At 39.4% G+C, this 16,331-nt stretch overlaps 1 protein-coding gene across 1 annotated transcript; it reads left to right on the top strand.

Annotated features, from left to right (window-relative positions):
* The first annotated feature begins 1,570 nt into the window (after nucleotides 1-1,570).
* On the top strand, nucleotides 1,571-13,072 carry LOC122985997 (ovochymase-2). The gene is made up of 12 exons (XM_044357044.1): nucleotides 1,571-1,660; nucleotides 1,750-1,928; nucleotides 2,156-2,357; nucleotides 4,617-4,649; nucleotides 4,769-4,859; nucleotides 5,143-5,276; nucleotides 5,940-6,083; nucleotides 6,546-6,670; nucleotides 6,764-6,857; nucleotides 6,972-7,103; nucleotides 7,630-7,731; nucleotides 12,348-13,072. The coding sequence occupies exons 2-12, from the start codon at nucleotides 1,878-1,880 to the stop codon at nucleotides 12,509-12,511; spliced, it is 1,272 nt and encodes a 423-aa protein (XP_044212979.1). The 5' UTR covers nucleotides 1,571-1,660; nucleotides 1,750-1,877; the 3' UTR covers nucleotides 12,512-13,072.
* Nucleotides 13,073-16,331: the final 3,259 nt, after the last annotated feature.

The raw sequence follows: 16,331 nt of genomic DNA on the forward strand, positions 1-16,331 counted from the left end.
GTTACCTCTGCATTGGCTCCACTTTTCAGATCCGGGGCTACCCGTTAGACGTTTACATAATAGCAATTTCTGTTGCGCTGATTGGTACAGGGTGATAAATATATTGACAGCTATTGCATGGCCTGTCATAGTGTAGGCATTCACAGCCCGAAAGGATGAATCTTAATGGCCCTGACTTTTTGTCTCACTCATAGCCTAGCTTAAAGCTAGGAATTTAGCTTTTTTCAAGATTAAAGCTAAAACAGCATGCTAACATTCATACTCTAACATGATACACTAACATGCTAGCAAAATATTAACTGTATGCTTCAGTTAACACACTTCTGCTGTTAGTACGATTGCATGCCAACAAGTCAACATGCTAAATGCTAAGTGCTACTAAATTTCTGCTCCCCTGTTAGTGTGTTAACTTGTTAATGCACAATAAATTACACTTTGAAGTTGATTATAATACATATGGGCATTACAATTGAAGTAAAGTGCAGTTTCATCAGACTGATGAAAGTTATGAGGATGGTGTCATTTTAATGAGTAAAGTGTAATTATTTCCAGTGGTGCTAAAAAAGACGAAGTAACACTTTTTCCAAATGATAAAACAATTACATTCAGACACTTCTCTTGCATTAGGCTCACATCTGAATGAACCATTTTTCAGCTTTGTAAAAGTCAAATTTCTCTCAAGTTTATATCTGTGCTCAGATTTCCCTGCGGAATAAGGGCTCTCATTTTTGTGGAGGGGCCATCCTGACGAACCGCTGGATAATGACAGCTGCACACTGCTTTGCATCAATCTCCAAGTACGGTTCTTAGTTGTGTGCTGCCAATCTCCCTTTTCTGTTACATTTTACACATTGTTCTTTGTGTAAAAGCACACATACTCTTTCCCAATCTGCATGCTGCCAGTGCACATTAGGTAACACTTTATTTTACAGGTCCTGCAATTTTATACTAATTAATTAATTTGCATATTTAGTGGTTAATTTTTTAGGATATTTTACAGAAAGGGTGGTGCAATTTGGTACAAATTATAAGAAAAAACTGAAAAAAGTGTTAAGTTGGTTAAATTAACTATTACATATGAACTCAAATAATAGTGAGTGGGTACTCACCAACTTAACACTTTTTTCTGTTTTTTCTTATAATTTGTGCCAAATTGCACTTAACTGTTACATACCTGCAAATTTCCAGGGAATTAGTATAAAAGTTGAAGCACCTGTGAAATAAAGCATTACCGTGCATTATTGTATGACCATTTCAATAGACTGACATTGACCTGATACTTTTCTTCTCTGTCTAGAGAGTTTCTTAGTAGTGTGACAGTGGCAGTGGGAGAGTTTGACCAGAGAGTAGATGATGAAGAGGAGCAGGTCTTTCTCATCAAGTCTGTCTCAGTCCATGAGAAATACCACTATGCTTCACCTATGAGCTATGACATAGCACTGGTAGAGCTGGATCAACACATTCAACTAGGCAAGTTTCCATACTGATCATTAGTTAAGTACGCCCACAAACAAATACGCCCTTAGCATTGATTTTTCTAAATCATTATGTGACTTTTCAACAGGAGCCCTTGTCCAACCAATATGTCTACCTTTACCTGATGAGAACATCCCACCTGAAACCAGTTGCATTGTGGGTGGATGGGGGAGGATAAAGGAAAGTGGGTCAATTTCTTCATCCAGCTTTAAGACTATTGTTAAAGCAGATTGAATATTCTGTTCTGTTCTATTTTATTGTACTGTTCCTTAGGGGGTCATCTCCCTGCTGTACTGAGAGAGGTCCGGTTGGACTTGGTGGATGCAGCCAAGTGTAAATATGTTCTCCAGACTGTCAAAAGGGCAATTCTGAACCAGGGACCAGTGCGGCCTCAAGCAGCCATGACAGTTCTTTGTGCAGGGCCAGAGAGAGGAGGGAGAGATGCCTGCCAGGTAGCTGCAACATCCTCCTGTCTATCTGTTAGACTGCACTCCATATAGTTCAAGATCCCAATTCAACCTGAGCTACTGAAGGCAATGATACTTCTGCAGTCATACCTTGGAGCTATGAATCATCAAACCATCGTACAACTTTATTATATAGCTTTAAATAGTTTTTGCTGTGCAATTTATTCATCAACCCCCCATCTCTCTCTACTCCTCCATCATCCTCTCTCCAGGGGGACTCTGGGGGTCCTCTGGTATGTCCGGCAAAGTCAGGCAGTGGTCATTGGGAGGCACTGGGCGTAACTTCCTGGGGTAAGGGATGTGGTCGGAGCTGGGGAAACAACAGCAGCCGCCCCCCTTCCAAGAGAGGATCTCCAGGGGTTTTCACTGATGTCAGGCTGCTGCTGCCCTGGATCAAGCGTAAGCTGAGAGAGGGTAGGTTAAAATATGGTCATAATATGAGCCAGGCTGTCTCTCAGAGTTATGTATGAAGCACATCACAAAATGATTATTGTTTGTATCCATTTGTTTTTAACCATTAGTGACTGTATGAAACACACAGTGGATCACATGATCAAAGTTTATTGGGATAATCCAGTGCAGATACAAACTGGCCATCAAGTAACTATAATGTGCTGAATGGATTTCTGATGATGTGTGAAATGTATTGGATGTCTGAGTTGTGTTAGGGTTAGGTAAAGGAAAAATAAAGGGAATTATAATTCACTGGCACTAGTTTTTCTTTTTAATTTTATGTTCATAATGTTAACAAATTACACTTCCTGGTTTCAAAGAAAAAAAAATAAGAAAATGGAAACAATAAAAGGAATGTGTAAAAATATGAAGATGGAAAACAGATTATTTCAGAGTAATATAGTTATAGAGGTATTATATTTCCCAGTATTCAAGAGAATTAAGGCACCACCACTAAATTTAAGAGGATTAACTATAAATGCAATATTAATATAGATTTTAGATAAATTTTAAGAGGGAAGGATCATTAGGATCATATACTACAAGCAATCTCCCCTTGGTAGCTTTAAAAAGAATATCATTAAGTGCTCAAATTAGCAATAAATATATTAAGATAAGTATTATTCCATTAATTAATGAACATATATATATATATAGATCTTCCGGGTTGGGTCAGGTTTGGGTGATTGATTAACGCCTTCGTTCAAGTTGGGCGGTGTGGATTGGCTCTCACAGGTCAGCGGCCATAGTGCAGCAGAAGCCTCTGTGTGTATGTTTGTGTGTGAGCCAGCAAGCACATGTACATAAGTGGGGGGGGTATGTAATTATGAGAAGTGTAAGCAAGGAAAAAGACATCACCTGCAATAGTCTCACGCCACGAGCATGCGAGCGCAAGCACCAGGATGTTGACTGCACCTCAGTTAACGGCCACAGATGTCACTAATGAGAAGGGATTTCTGATTCCTACATACAGAACCTTTAAAGCTGAAAAAAGCTGCTTGCTGTGGCTGAAAACAACATTGATGAGAGCAGTGAGAGTGAACCAAAATAGTGAAGTCGCATTCTGTAAAACCAAAACAATGAGCTAAAATGCTCCACAGAGCTGAAGGGAACTGCAGAGTCAGATGATAATTCTCAGTGATTTTGTCACTACATGCAACATCTTTCACATTGCACGTAGTCATTTGATGCGTTGTTAATGTAAAAAATTTGATTAGAGCAGCCTCCAGTTTACACACAGAGCTCCCAGGACAACTACCGCTGCCATCTGGTAACTACCAAACAGCTACTCTGGAGCAGTTGGGGATTCAATGTCTTGTTCAAAGACACATAAACAGTGGCTAAAGGAGGAGAAAATGTCAGGCAGTAAATAACTTTTTCCCCCACCCACATATCCATGTAGTCAAAAGCCTGCTTTTTTAACCTTTAAGAGATTGCGTCCCCATCATAATGTGATCATAATGATGCAGACTATGTGTACAGTATGGTACTTTTCTGTATGGCTAAACAGTACCTGTTTCAGTCAAGAATGGTGCTGTACAATATCCCATACCTGTAAATGTTTTCCAACTTCAACTTGTATCTGGAGAGTTATTGATTTACCATCATCAAAGTCAGCTAAACCATTCATGGGAAGTGCTACTTCAGCCCCGGAAAACAGTTGTATAATGTCTTCAGTGGCTCTGGAAAAGCAGAAAATAACCCTGATGATGAAATAGTGATGTCATCTACGGCTTGATGACTATAAATGTATAATAGAGAGCCACGTTACAAACTGGAGCTGTGAAGTTTGAAAGATATGGGCGTTTGCCAGGCAGGAAGGGTCTAACAAAAATATGTTGTAGTTAGTAAGCAGTTAAAGTTATTTTATAGCAATTTTGACCATTCTTTTTTAACTTGTCATTTGAAAGTCCCACTTTATGGAAGTGCGTTTGTCAATAATACAGCTGAATGAAACATCATTTCTGTCAGGACTAGGGTATAAAAATGACAAAACATAAGAATATTTAATGGAGGAGTATTATCAACGAGCTGAGTATATCATATACTGCTATAACATTTAGAATACTTTGGTAATTGTTCCTAGAAATGAGGTTTAATACAAGTATGTAGAGGTGTGTGTACACAGTTCTACCATGAGATTATTTAAGTATTTGTGTCTAAATAGAGATCTGCCTTCTTGTTTATTTCCTCTTTTTCATCTGTCTGTGTTTGCTTTAGCTGATGAGCAGCAGCGGGGAACGACTCTATCAAGTGAGTTGTTTTTCCTTTCATCACAGCAACTCTTATTCATCTATATTTCATCATGTGCACATGCGTCTTTGATGTACACAGTACATGTGTGTATATGTGTGTGTGTGTGTGTGTTTCAGGCCTCTGCAGCGTGAAAGATGGGCCTGTAACTGACAGTGAGGGGGTGATCAGAAACCCCGCCCTCCCTGGTGATCACTACGAAGATAACGAGTGAGTGACACTTCAGAGAAGAAAAAAGTAGCTAATGAATCATTCTGTGACCCAGCACCATAAACCATACCAATGATACTTCAGTTTTTTATCAATCTGAATAATTATTTAATGTTTTTAAATGTCAAGATCAGAAAATTATGAGAAACAAATATTTGCCTTTTAGTTCAGAATGGTATTAATATAGAGAAGGACTTTTTCTACAAAATAAACCAATAATTACAAAAGCATGTGTGTTAACTGTGCTGCCCTGGATATATTCTGTCTCTCTTTGCCTCCTCAGGCTGTGTGTGTGGAGCATCAGTGTTCCTCCAGGTTATAGTATTCTGTTGGAGTTTGATCATTTTAATTTGGAGAATGACTCATACTGTCGCTACGATCGACTAACTGTTTCAGTAGGGAGCCGAAGGCCTGTTGGTGAGTTTCACACACCCATGAGAAGACTAACAATTGGAGTTTTAATCACCTAAACCTTTATCAGACCACCCGCTACGTTAGAAATATACCTTTTAGGAAATACACTTGTTTGTAAGAGTGAGACTAGAAGATCGATATCAATCTCATGCTTGTGCTTTAAGTACAGAGCTGGAGACATGATGACTCTCTCAGTGAAAAAATAAGCCTAAAAACATCTCTAAGTTCACTATTTTACACAATGCGTCTTTTTTCTTATACCTGTACATAAACTTTATAGATTGTAAGAAGAGTTGTGTGATGGAGCTTTTTTTTTATTTTTATGAAACAACAGTTTATTCAGCTGCCCGGTGCTTCTGTGCAGCGTCTCTGGCTGTAGCACAGGTTGTCAAATACAGTGAGCACAGATTTCAGCTTTGTTCTCTGCACTGGCACAACGGTGCCAAACCTGACTCACTAACCGTGATGACAAGACTTCTGGGAAGCTGAGCACAGTCACAGTTTAATAAAAGTATTTCCTGAAAAGTTGAACTATCCCTTTAAACCCCCAAAGGACTGAACCTTTTTTACATCTATCTAAATACAACAACAGGTTACATCACAGACCAAACTTCACTATACATTATTTTATGTATTTGGTCATCTTCTCCTCTGCTGTTTTTACAGGGATATTCTGTGGAAGCGTCCCCCCGGGCCCAGTACTTCTGAATAATTCCCAGAATGCAACACTTCTCTTTTCCTCTGACATTAGCGGCGCAGGAAGCGGCTTTATTGTCAGGCATCGTGCTGTCCAGGGACACTCTGATCCTGGTGGGAAACCCAACATACAACATAAACACACATGCATGTTACACAGGCACATGAACATACCTGCATGCACAGAACAGTGTAGTAACATTATACACACACACTCGTGCTCTGTGTCTGTCACTTAGCTCAAACTGTATACACACTCTGTATGTAGAGTACATACACAGTGTCATCCTCTGTTGATTCAGGATCTCGTAGCAACCTGGGAGCTGTGCAGACAGATGTCCCATGACATGATAATGAGCTGCACAAGACACACACACACACACACACACACACACACAAACTTGTGCTGAATGGCTGCGGAGAGGATGAACCCAGCTGCTAATAATGTGTCTTTTGTTTTGAGTGTGCAGATGAGTGTGTTGCATTACACTCAGCTGTCTTGTGTAAGTGTATTAATGCTTGTTGTGCCTCCTCCCGTGTGTGTGTGTGTGTTTGTGTGTGTGTGTCTGCAATCAGGATGTGGGACAGTTGTTCTGGTTGAGGATCAGGCTGCTGTCCATAGCCCACATTACCCACAATTCTACAGTAATGACTGCGTCCTCCGCTGGGTGGTGTATGCTCCTGCGGGTCATGTTATTAAGGTGATGCACATGATCTTCCACATGAATCAAAATGAATGGCTTTAAAATGCAGCTAATCAGAAACCAAAGGCTGATTCTCCTGTCGTGTTTCAGCTGGACTTTGCTGATTTTGACCTGGAGGAGTCAGACAGATGCTTGTATGATTCCCTCACTGTCCTGGCAGATGTGGAGGGAACAGAAGAGATAGGTAGGGTGGTTGAACGAGATGGCATAACTCAAACAAAAACATTTGATTTTGTTTCAACATGAACCGGATCACTGAATTGGAAGAAAGAGGTTTACTTCCTCCTGTTTTGTGTAGTGGTGCTGTGTGGTGGCAGTATCCCTCCCCCCGTCCTGTCCTATCACAGCGTCATGGTGCTGCAGTTCACTTCAGACAGCAGCATCACACATAGAGGCTTCAAGGCAACTCTGGCATTCATTAGCCATACAGGTATGTGTGTTTGATGCATGTGAGCTACATTTTTACCCAACAGGTAAAACCAGTGTGATGATCACCTATTGTACCTACATTCCAACAGTCTGAGTTTCAGGGGAAAGTTAATAAAAATTCAATGTAAAATCTGGAGTGTAGCAAGTATTGTGAGGCATGTTTCTGAATTCATTCTAGCACATGTTAAAACAAGTCCACAACTACACTAGAGGCTCTGTGAGATTGGTGTTTAGTATCTAATGTTTGCCACACTCACCATCAGAGTTTAGTGTGTTAGCATGCTAACATTTGCAAATTACCACAATGTGCAGCCAAGGTGGGAATGTCAATAGTTTTTAAAATACTTGGTTATAAAACCAAAGTATTGGATAAATTAAAATTTTGACCTGATGATGGCAACTAAATTAAAACTTCACTACAATTCATTTTGACAACCAACTTTCATGACAATTTATCCAATACTTATGAAGACTCTTCCTCCTCTACACAAACCACATGTTTTTTGGGTTGGTTTTTTTTTTTGCAGACCTTCATGATCATGACAGAACAGGTGTGCAGGGTCAAAGAGACGGTCGAAGAAGGCACCAAGATGATATGACAGCTAAGCGTGGACACATAACATCATATGGTTGGTGGTTTGTTTCATATTTCCTTTGTCTTCTGACTGGCATGTTAATGTGTTGTTTAAAGGAGTCCTAGAGCTGGAAGGGAACATGTGTGGAGGTGGAGAAAGAGAATGTCCTTGAGCAAGGCACTGAGCATTCAGCTGCTGCAGTGGAGCTGCAGTACTCAACAGAAGAATTGGTACTCGACAGCTCCCAGTGATGAGCATGAAGCTCATTTGACTTGCTGAGTAAATTAAGGTTACATTGAAGAAGCCGTACTTTCCACCAGTGGTGTTATGGGCGCAACAAAGCAGGGAGCGTCAGTGGTATTTAGAATGGCAATGGTACATTTAACACTGGAGTCACAACTGAGACATGAGATGCACAATGACACACATGCTCCTGCAAACACACAGTTGAGACTGCAAACACACAGTTTGTTCAGTGACTTCTGTCACTGAACAAACACATTGTAGAGCTGTGAGGTTTTGTTGTCTGCTCCCTTTTCAGCTACTTTAAAGGAGAATAAGAGCTTCAGTATTAAAACAAGGACACTAGAAATGTAGTTCAGTATTCCACTGGCTATCTGTGGGAAGTGTTTAACTTTACCAATGAAATGCTAAAATTCAATTATTTCACACTGTGTATACACATATGTTTGATTAATATTGTAAAAATAGTAAAAAAATTAATGTAAAAACGTAGTATTAGTAGTCTGCTAACAGCACTGGTAGAGACATGCATTATATATAGATCACTCTAGATTTTAGTACAGAGTTTTGATGTTACCAACCTTTGCAGTAGTATAATTCTGAGCACAAGGATCAATGAATATTTCAAAATTTCTGGAATTTATTGGCATAAAAATGGGCAAATTTAAAGATAACAAATACTGGTACAAAATATCAGTTTTCAGCTTCCTTGGTTCAAAAATATCAGCTAAAACGTCGAACTTCAGGAAGAAGATTAAAAATACACCTTCTCCATGCCCCTGCAACTGCATCTCTATTACTGTGAGTGCACACACACACACACACATACACACACACACACACAACACACACAGAACTCATAAAATAATCCTTCTCTACAGAATTTTACCTGTTCAGATACTGTACTGTACTGTGTTCAGGGTGTTTCTGTTCACCCTGATCCCTTCCAGAGAGACAGAATCCCTCAACAGGCTGCCTGTAATAACACAGGATCTGAGAAACAGGATTGTGTGTGTGTGTGTGTGTGTGTGTGTGTGTGTGTGTGTGTGTGTGTGTGTGTCCGTGTGTGTCCTCTTTTATTTATCATTTGCCCTGAAAACTTCTTCCTCTCACTGTCTTCCCTTATTTTTTATTTGGCACTTCTCGCATGTTCACACTTTTCTGTTCCTCAATGATTTAATATTAATCCGGGTTTCTTTATATTTTGGATGGTTACACTTTGAATTAGGACTCAAACTAGGTTATATAGTCTGGCGGGTTTCCACATGACAAGAGTTCCAGTATTTTTTCATGAGACAGCAAAATTCTCATGAATCCTAACTGAAAAAGTCTGTTTTTTCCTCTGATACTTTATTCTCGTCTCTGCTGTCGTCTGCTCTGTCTCTCCTGCCTTCAACAGACTCGGCTTATCATCATTCTTTCTTTTCCTGTCATGTTTTTCAGCACTCCCTTTTGTCATAAACCTGTCAACTCTGTGCTTGTATTTGTTCTTGTGTGTGTGTGTGTGTGTGTCCATGTGTGTGTGTGTGTGTCTTTCATATATAGCATCATATCTCCAGGGCTCACTGTCACCACACCCCCTTCCTTTGGGACCGTGATGCTCCGCCCACCCAGGTGTGCACTGACTCTGAATGAGCGGAGCCAACAGGTAAGGATGAGGAGCCCACAGCCAACTAATATTCCACCTGTAAGTATGAAGGTACAGTATGTATCAACAAAAATATTTGATGCAGAATTACAAGAAACAAAAAGTTATGTTTGTAGAACTTTTTTGTGATCAGTCATTTATCAGCATTTTCACAGAACTACCAAACACAACAAGCACCATGATGATGTTATAAGAAAACAATTGAGGTAGGAGAAAAGAGGGTAGTAAGAAAAGGGAAGAAAAAGAGAAAAACAAGCAAACAAAAGGAGTAACTTCTGTATCCAATGGTGACAATACAACCACTCTAGACATTATGACAGAGATTAATGAAGTTCATTACCATACAATAACTCATAACACAATGTTCCCAATGGCAGTGGCCATCTCAGTGTTTGTTTAAACAGTTTTTGGACAGCCTTGTTTGACCTTTTGTATTTTAAAATTGGGAGAACCCCAAAGCGATATAATGGGTTTTTTAGTGGCGATAAATCCAGAAAATAGCACCCTTCTCTGATTAAGTGTGAAAGTGTTATTGTTACTTAATAAACACAAGGCTGGGTCTGGAACATATAAAATCTCAGTAACTCAGCCAAAGTGGAATAACAAATTTCCAAAAGGTTGAGATAAGAGGGAACTCCCAAAACATATGCAAGAATGTTACTGGGACATTATCACAGCAGAAAGGGTAGTTATAGTCTGAGGTCAAACCCATTTCATAGCGTCTGTATAGTGTAAATTAAGCTCTGTGAAAAACCTTATAATTAATCACCTAATGAGCTTAATTCTTTGATGTAATTATTAGCTTTGACCTAATTATTTATCAGTCCAAATCAAGTCCATAAAGTCTGGGCTCATTATTCCATACAGAGACAGAGATTTCAGAGACATATATTAGAGAAATCAGAGAAATATTTCCCCAAAAATGGCTTTATAAATTCTTTCATATCGCAGTATTCAACTCCAGATAAATCTGTTTGATTTCCTTGTGATTCATTTCTTAAGTTATTGTAGATAAATGAAAAAAGGAGACATCCTTCACCTTTATGGCTTGTGACCCCTTAAGTCAAAGCCATGACTATGTGCTACCACTCTTTCCACTAAGAGTGGAATTTCCACTAAGTCAGGAGTCATTTAGGATTGTTGAGCACATAATAGTCCTCTTATTATCAACCACCATCACCACCATCCATAACACAGAGCAAGAAGTTGGCTGCGATCTCTCCTCTGTGTCCTCTTTCTTTTACTCCTGTATCCAACACAAGGCCCTCAAAGTGTCCTATGACCACTCTCACCCAGCAAATTGTCTTTTTAACTTACTCCCATCAGAGAGAAGATGGTGGTCCCTTGGTACCAAAACCAGTAGATTTAAAAACAGTACATACCCTGTTGAACTCTTAACAACCCTGTGCCCCCCTCCATTCAGGGTCCTCCATTTAAAGTGTAATGTGCACTTCATATTTGCACTTTGCACTGCAACTTTAATTGTAATATGCACTTTATTTTGCAGTTGCACTTTTCTGCATTCCATAGAATCCTATGTCTGTGGTCAGGCTGCTGTGCGCTGTGCATTTTGTATTTGCACTACACAGCTTTCCTTTTTTATCTATGTCTGTGATTAGATTGGCATGTAATGACTGAGGTCAGCACAGGAAGTAGGAATATTTCACTCTTGTTTCCTTTTACCCTTTACCTCTTGCTTATATAATTTGTATCATTATTGGGTCTGGAGGAAATTATATGTGTATGCATTGACTGTATTGTAATTTGAGCTGCACTGCACTGAATTCCAATCAAATTGTTGAAATGGCAATAAAGTATTAAACTGAATTGAATTGAGAAGGGCCATTTATGATATAAACATTGATTTCATGTCACAGAAGGTGGCCTCCCATCTATTCAGATGGATCAAAATGTTGCTTCCGTAACAATGTTTGGAAATAACCGCAGTAATAAACTTCACAGAAATAGAAATCTTCGTACAGTAGGTGAAGGCCGCCCTCTAGTGACCAGGGTTGGAAGTTATATGAATGACCTTTAAAATATAAATTTATTAATGTCCAAGCCACTCTTTGCAGGGCAGTAGGAAAAGATAAAAGTGACATTTTGACTTGTCATTGCAGGAAAAGTACAGGTGGAAATATTAACACCAACGATGTTCCATTGACAGTGAACTAGCACTTGCACCTCCAAGACCCTGGAACATGCACACCTACATGGAATGCAGCAATCCTTCATGTTATTAGTTAATCAGCTGTGAAACAGGCCTGTTGCTTCCTCTGTTTATTTTTTCAACTTTGATTTCTTTAGGAAAATTTTAGTGAAAAAACAACATCTTGCTTCTCATTCATACGAGTGATGTGCTCATGCTGGGAGCTGAACAACAGTGTGACCACAGACATCTACTGCTCACCACCAAGCAGCTCCACAACAGCAGCTAAGAACTGATGCCTTGCTCAAGGGCACTTTGACAATAGCTGCAAGAGAGTGGTACTGATGAATGTGTTGGTCTCTCTTGACAAAAGCAAAGGTCTATAATTTAAAAAAGAGATAACCAACTAAATCAACCATACATCCTGAGTAGAGAATAATATTAGATATGATGAACTGGTTTCTAGTTTGTTATTCAGAAATGTTTTTCATAATACACTAATACAATAATAATATAATAAGAGGGATAATGTTGAACCTGCCTTCACTTAATCCTTTGGGTTCATTTTGAGGTCAGGACTGGCTTTTTGCAGGCTTTGGTATTCCTTACATAATTCTCTTTGTGTTTTAGTGGACTTGGTTGCAGCAGATGCAGGTGTGCAGCAGTCCAGCAGCAGAGTCCTGTTCCAGGAGGGTGATGTGGACCATGAGACCCCAGAAGACCACAGAGTGCATGTGGACATGGGCTCAGATGATGAGGACTATAGCAGAGAAGCCTCAGGGACGGAGCAGTAATCAGCTGGAGGGAGGCTTGTAGAAAAAAGACAAATACATTTCCAAAAGTGTCATATGTGGAATGACAGTGGTGGTACAACAGTGTATTAAGCTCTGATGAGGATATTGAAGAGTTGATGAAGGCAGCTGAAGGTAGATCATTTACGCATTTAAGACATTCTTTTTATTTGATAGAAGATAGATCTATGGCCTTATTGTCATAGAATGTAACAGTCGTTGGATTTAACAATTTTAAATGATTTTAAAAGGTTTTTTTGTTCTCTGTAGAGCTGAGCAGTACCCTTTCTCAGAATGCAGCACAGATTTTTAATAAATTTTAAATGGGATGTTATTTAAGACCATTAATTATACAAAAGTGGATATTGTTAAAATCTTTTTCTTTCACACAAGAACCAATCACACTTGAATTGTCTATTTTTAGGCTTGGTGCCTTTTTTTCAGTCAGGTCACACCGTCTTAATTGAAGTGCATGGTGTTCAGGTGATACAGCGGACTCAGGATGGTGGGAAATGTGTTCTGCAGTCAGGGCATTGTAGTTTATTGGTTATTGTAATAATAAATGAAGATTAGCACACTGATTTGTCATTCTATCCTTGTTCAGCTTTTTTTATATACAAAAATATTTTGGTTGATGACCACAGATGCTCAAAACTAATGACATGGCCATCAGTCTTAGCTGTGATTAGTGCTATTCAGCAAGTATTAGCATGCCAACATGCTAAGCTAAAATGGTGAACATGGTAATTGTTATACCTGCTAAAATCAGCATGTTAGCATTATCACTGTGAGCATATTAGCATGCTGATGTTAGCATTTTAAGCCAGTTGTAAACAGGAAATTAAAAGAAATTAAAGATCCCCTCCAGATACATATTGAGACATATCAAAATACTCTGCTTAGAACAATAATGTGTGTCTTATGGGGAATTTCTGTTAAAAAGAAAAAAAGGATAATTACTATGTTAAAATCCTTAAAATGTCATCTTCTCCTTCTCCCTCATTAAAAAATCCAGAATATATAAATATCTTCATCTCAGAAGTTTTCTGGACACAAGATTTCTCCTACTTCACTGTAAAGTTCACTCTCAGTGTTTGTGCACTGGAGGTTTCAAGTTTCCACATCACACTTGTGTAAGTTGCACCAGGACTGGCTCCAAACTATTCATGATGTATCTTTTGCCACTGACCTGATGGATTTTCCATTCTTGACATCATTGGCTGTCATCTCCATCTCTTCAAGGGGTGTTGAACCCCAGTTGTTTTTTCTCTTGTAGGTTCTTGGTACGATAGCTTTTCTATGTTTTCTATGTTTCAACATTGTTACACACACATTATGTAACAGATGTAACTTGGGGTAATAACTTTATTTATATAGCACATTTCATACAACATCTCAGCCCAAAGTGCATTACAGAGACAATAAAAATGAAACAACTTCAGAAAGAGATCAGCAATTACAAAATAAAATGAAAATAGTAAAAATAAAATATGTATGTGTAGGGCATATAGCCTGCCCCTGTCCCTGGTCATGACTATGAGTATAAAAAACAAAACCCATTGAAACAAAAAGATTTTATAAAATGAGCAGACAGAATCTCCAGAACATACAGTATTTGTTATAGAGATTGGTTCTCTATAGTTCCTTCTTGTTTCCCTTTATTTAATATGCATCTTTTAGAAATTAAGCATATACCCAGATAGCAAAATTGCTGTGGTCCATATCCGGCCCACACCCGACACTTTCATGTGGCCCGCATACCGCATGGAATGATGGCACTTGGGGGGTCCGCTCTTGTTTGCCAGATCCAGGCCACAAGCAAACCATAGCAATGCCACATGTGAACCAGAAACTAAACAAATAAACAATATCTGGCCCAAATCTGGAGCACAGTTCATTTTTATTCTGGCCCTGATCCGGCGTACATTCCATATCCTCATTTGGCCCAAATACTGCATGGAATGATGGCACTGGGTCGTTCCACTCCTGTCTGCCAGATCTGGGCAACAAGAAAGCCACAGCAATACCACATGTCAACCAAGAACAAACCAAATAAACAAGAACTGGCCCACATTCCTAATGTTCATATGGCCCACATCATGTATGGAATGGTGGCATTTTGGCAATGCACCCCTGTTTGACAGCAACAGGCCTAGCAACATTGTTTTCGCAGTCACCACAGTCAACATGGTTTGCTAATTCCAGGACCTGTGGATGAAGCATTTGTGTGTCACTGGAAAGACAGCTGCCTTAAGCTGCGCAGCCCCCAACAAGGTGCTATCAGTTAATCAGTTCAGTTGGGTACATGTGGGGTTCAACCCTAATTGCACCAAACAAGGCAGTGGAAACCAGTTCTTCGACTAGAGGTGGGGACTGTGGCTGGACTGTTAGGACAATGATCCCTGGACTAACATGGAACAGTAAATTCCATGTTTATAAGAGGAGGAGGCCAGGGCACACTTTGCTGTAGAAAAATAATCTTCTGGGAGCCTTTCCAGGGAATCTTACCTTCCCAGTTGTAAACATTATTGGTGTGTATGCACCTACACTGAGCTTCACCTCTAAAATTTTATGATTAATTTAGAACCACAGTAAATCATATCTCATATCATATCATATCATATCATATCATATCATATCATATCATATCATATCATATCATATCATATCATATCATATCATATCATATCATATCATATCCAGATTAGCCAGTTCTGAGTGTGCCGTATCTTGGTCAAAACTGGCCCAGATATGTTTTAAGATGACCGGGCCACATTGGCTGAATCATATGTTGGCCACCTCAGGCTCACTTCCAGATTAGCCGATACTAATTGCGCCGCATCTTTACCTACAGTGGCCGAATACTGTTCAACCATATTTGGGCCATATTCACCATTTCAAATATGGGTCATTCTAGGCTCACACCCTTATTAGCCAGTGCTTACTGTGTTGTATATTTGCCAGAACTGGCCCAGATATGTTTAAGATAAACAGGCCACATTTGCTGCATCATATGCGGGCCACTTAAGGTTCACATTCAGATAAGCCAGTATCAATTGTGCCACATCTTTACCTAAAGTGGCCCGATAATGTTCAGCAATATATGGGCCATATTTACTATTTCAAATGTGGGCCACATGAGGCTCACACTATGACAGCCAGTGCTGACTGTGCCATACAATTGCCAAAAGTGGGCCAAATTTGTTGTATAGTATTTAGGCCATATTTGACATATCATATGTCGGCCACTTAAGGTTCACATCAAGTCAAGCCAGTGCTTACTGTGCCGTATCTTTGTCAGAACTGGCCTAGGTATTTTTTAAGATAACTGGGCCACATTTGCTGCACCATATGTGGGCCACTTTTGGTTTCCACCCACATGAACTATTGTCGACTCTGCCAGATCTTTGCCAAAGGCCCACATTTGTTTTGTGATATTTGGGACATATTCACTATGTATCACATGGGTGACTTTAGGGTCACATCCACTTTACACATTGCTGAGATTACGGCATCTTTGCCCAAAATGGCCCACATTTGTTTTGGGATATTTGGGCCATATTTGTTATTTTACATGTAGGCCACTTCAGGCTCACATCCATTTTGTCTGGGCCAGAAGAAGGCCAGCAGTGCCGCATCATTGCCTGAAGTGGCCCACTTCCGCATGCTATCTGGGTAATCTGTATATTTGAATCAAGGAAAGGGGCAAATAATTATTTTCAAAAGCAGATTTAACTGAATTAAATACTTTGATGATTGTTTTGTTTTGAACAGACTCATTTCTTGCAACCCATAGATGAGATGTTCCTGTTACTCATCTATC

This window comes from Thunnus albacares, chromosome 7 (genome assembly GCF_914725855.1).
Source record: "Thunnus albacares chromosome 7, fThuAlb1.1, whole genome shotgun sequence".
Lineage (NCBI taxonomy): Eukaryota > Metazoa > Chordata > Actinopteri > Scombriformes > Scombridae > Thunnus > Thunnus albacares.

What these genes read in the sequence shown, in the direction of transcription:
- LOC122985997 (XM_044357044.1), top strand. Translation starts at nt 1,878, where the DNA reads ATGACAGTTCTTTGTGCAGGGCCAGAGAGAGGAGGGAGAGATGCCTGC. An exon ending in GATCACTACGAAGATAACGA is followed by an intron (nt 4,860 to 5,142) that starts GTGAGTGACACT and finishes TTGCCTCCTCAG; the next exon opens with GCTGTGTGTGTGGAGCATCA. An exon ending in TGGACACATAACATCATATG is followed by an intron (nt 7,732 to 12,347) that starts GTTGGTGGTTTG and finishes TTTGTGTTTTAG; the next exon opens with TGGACTTGGTTGCAGCAGAT.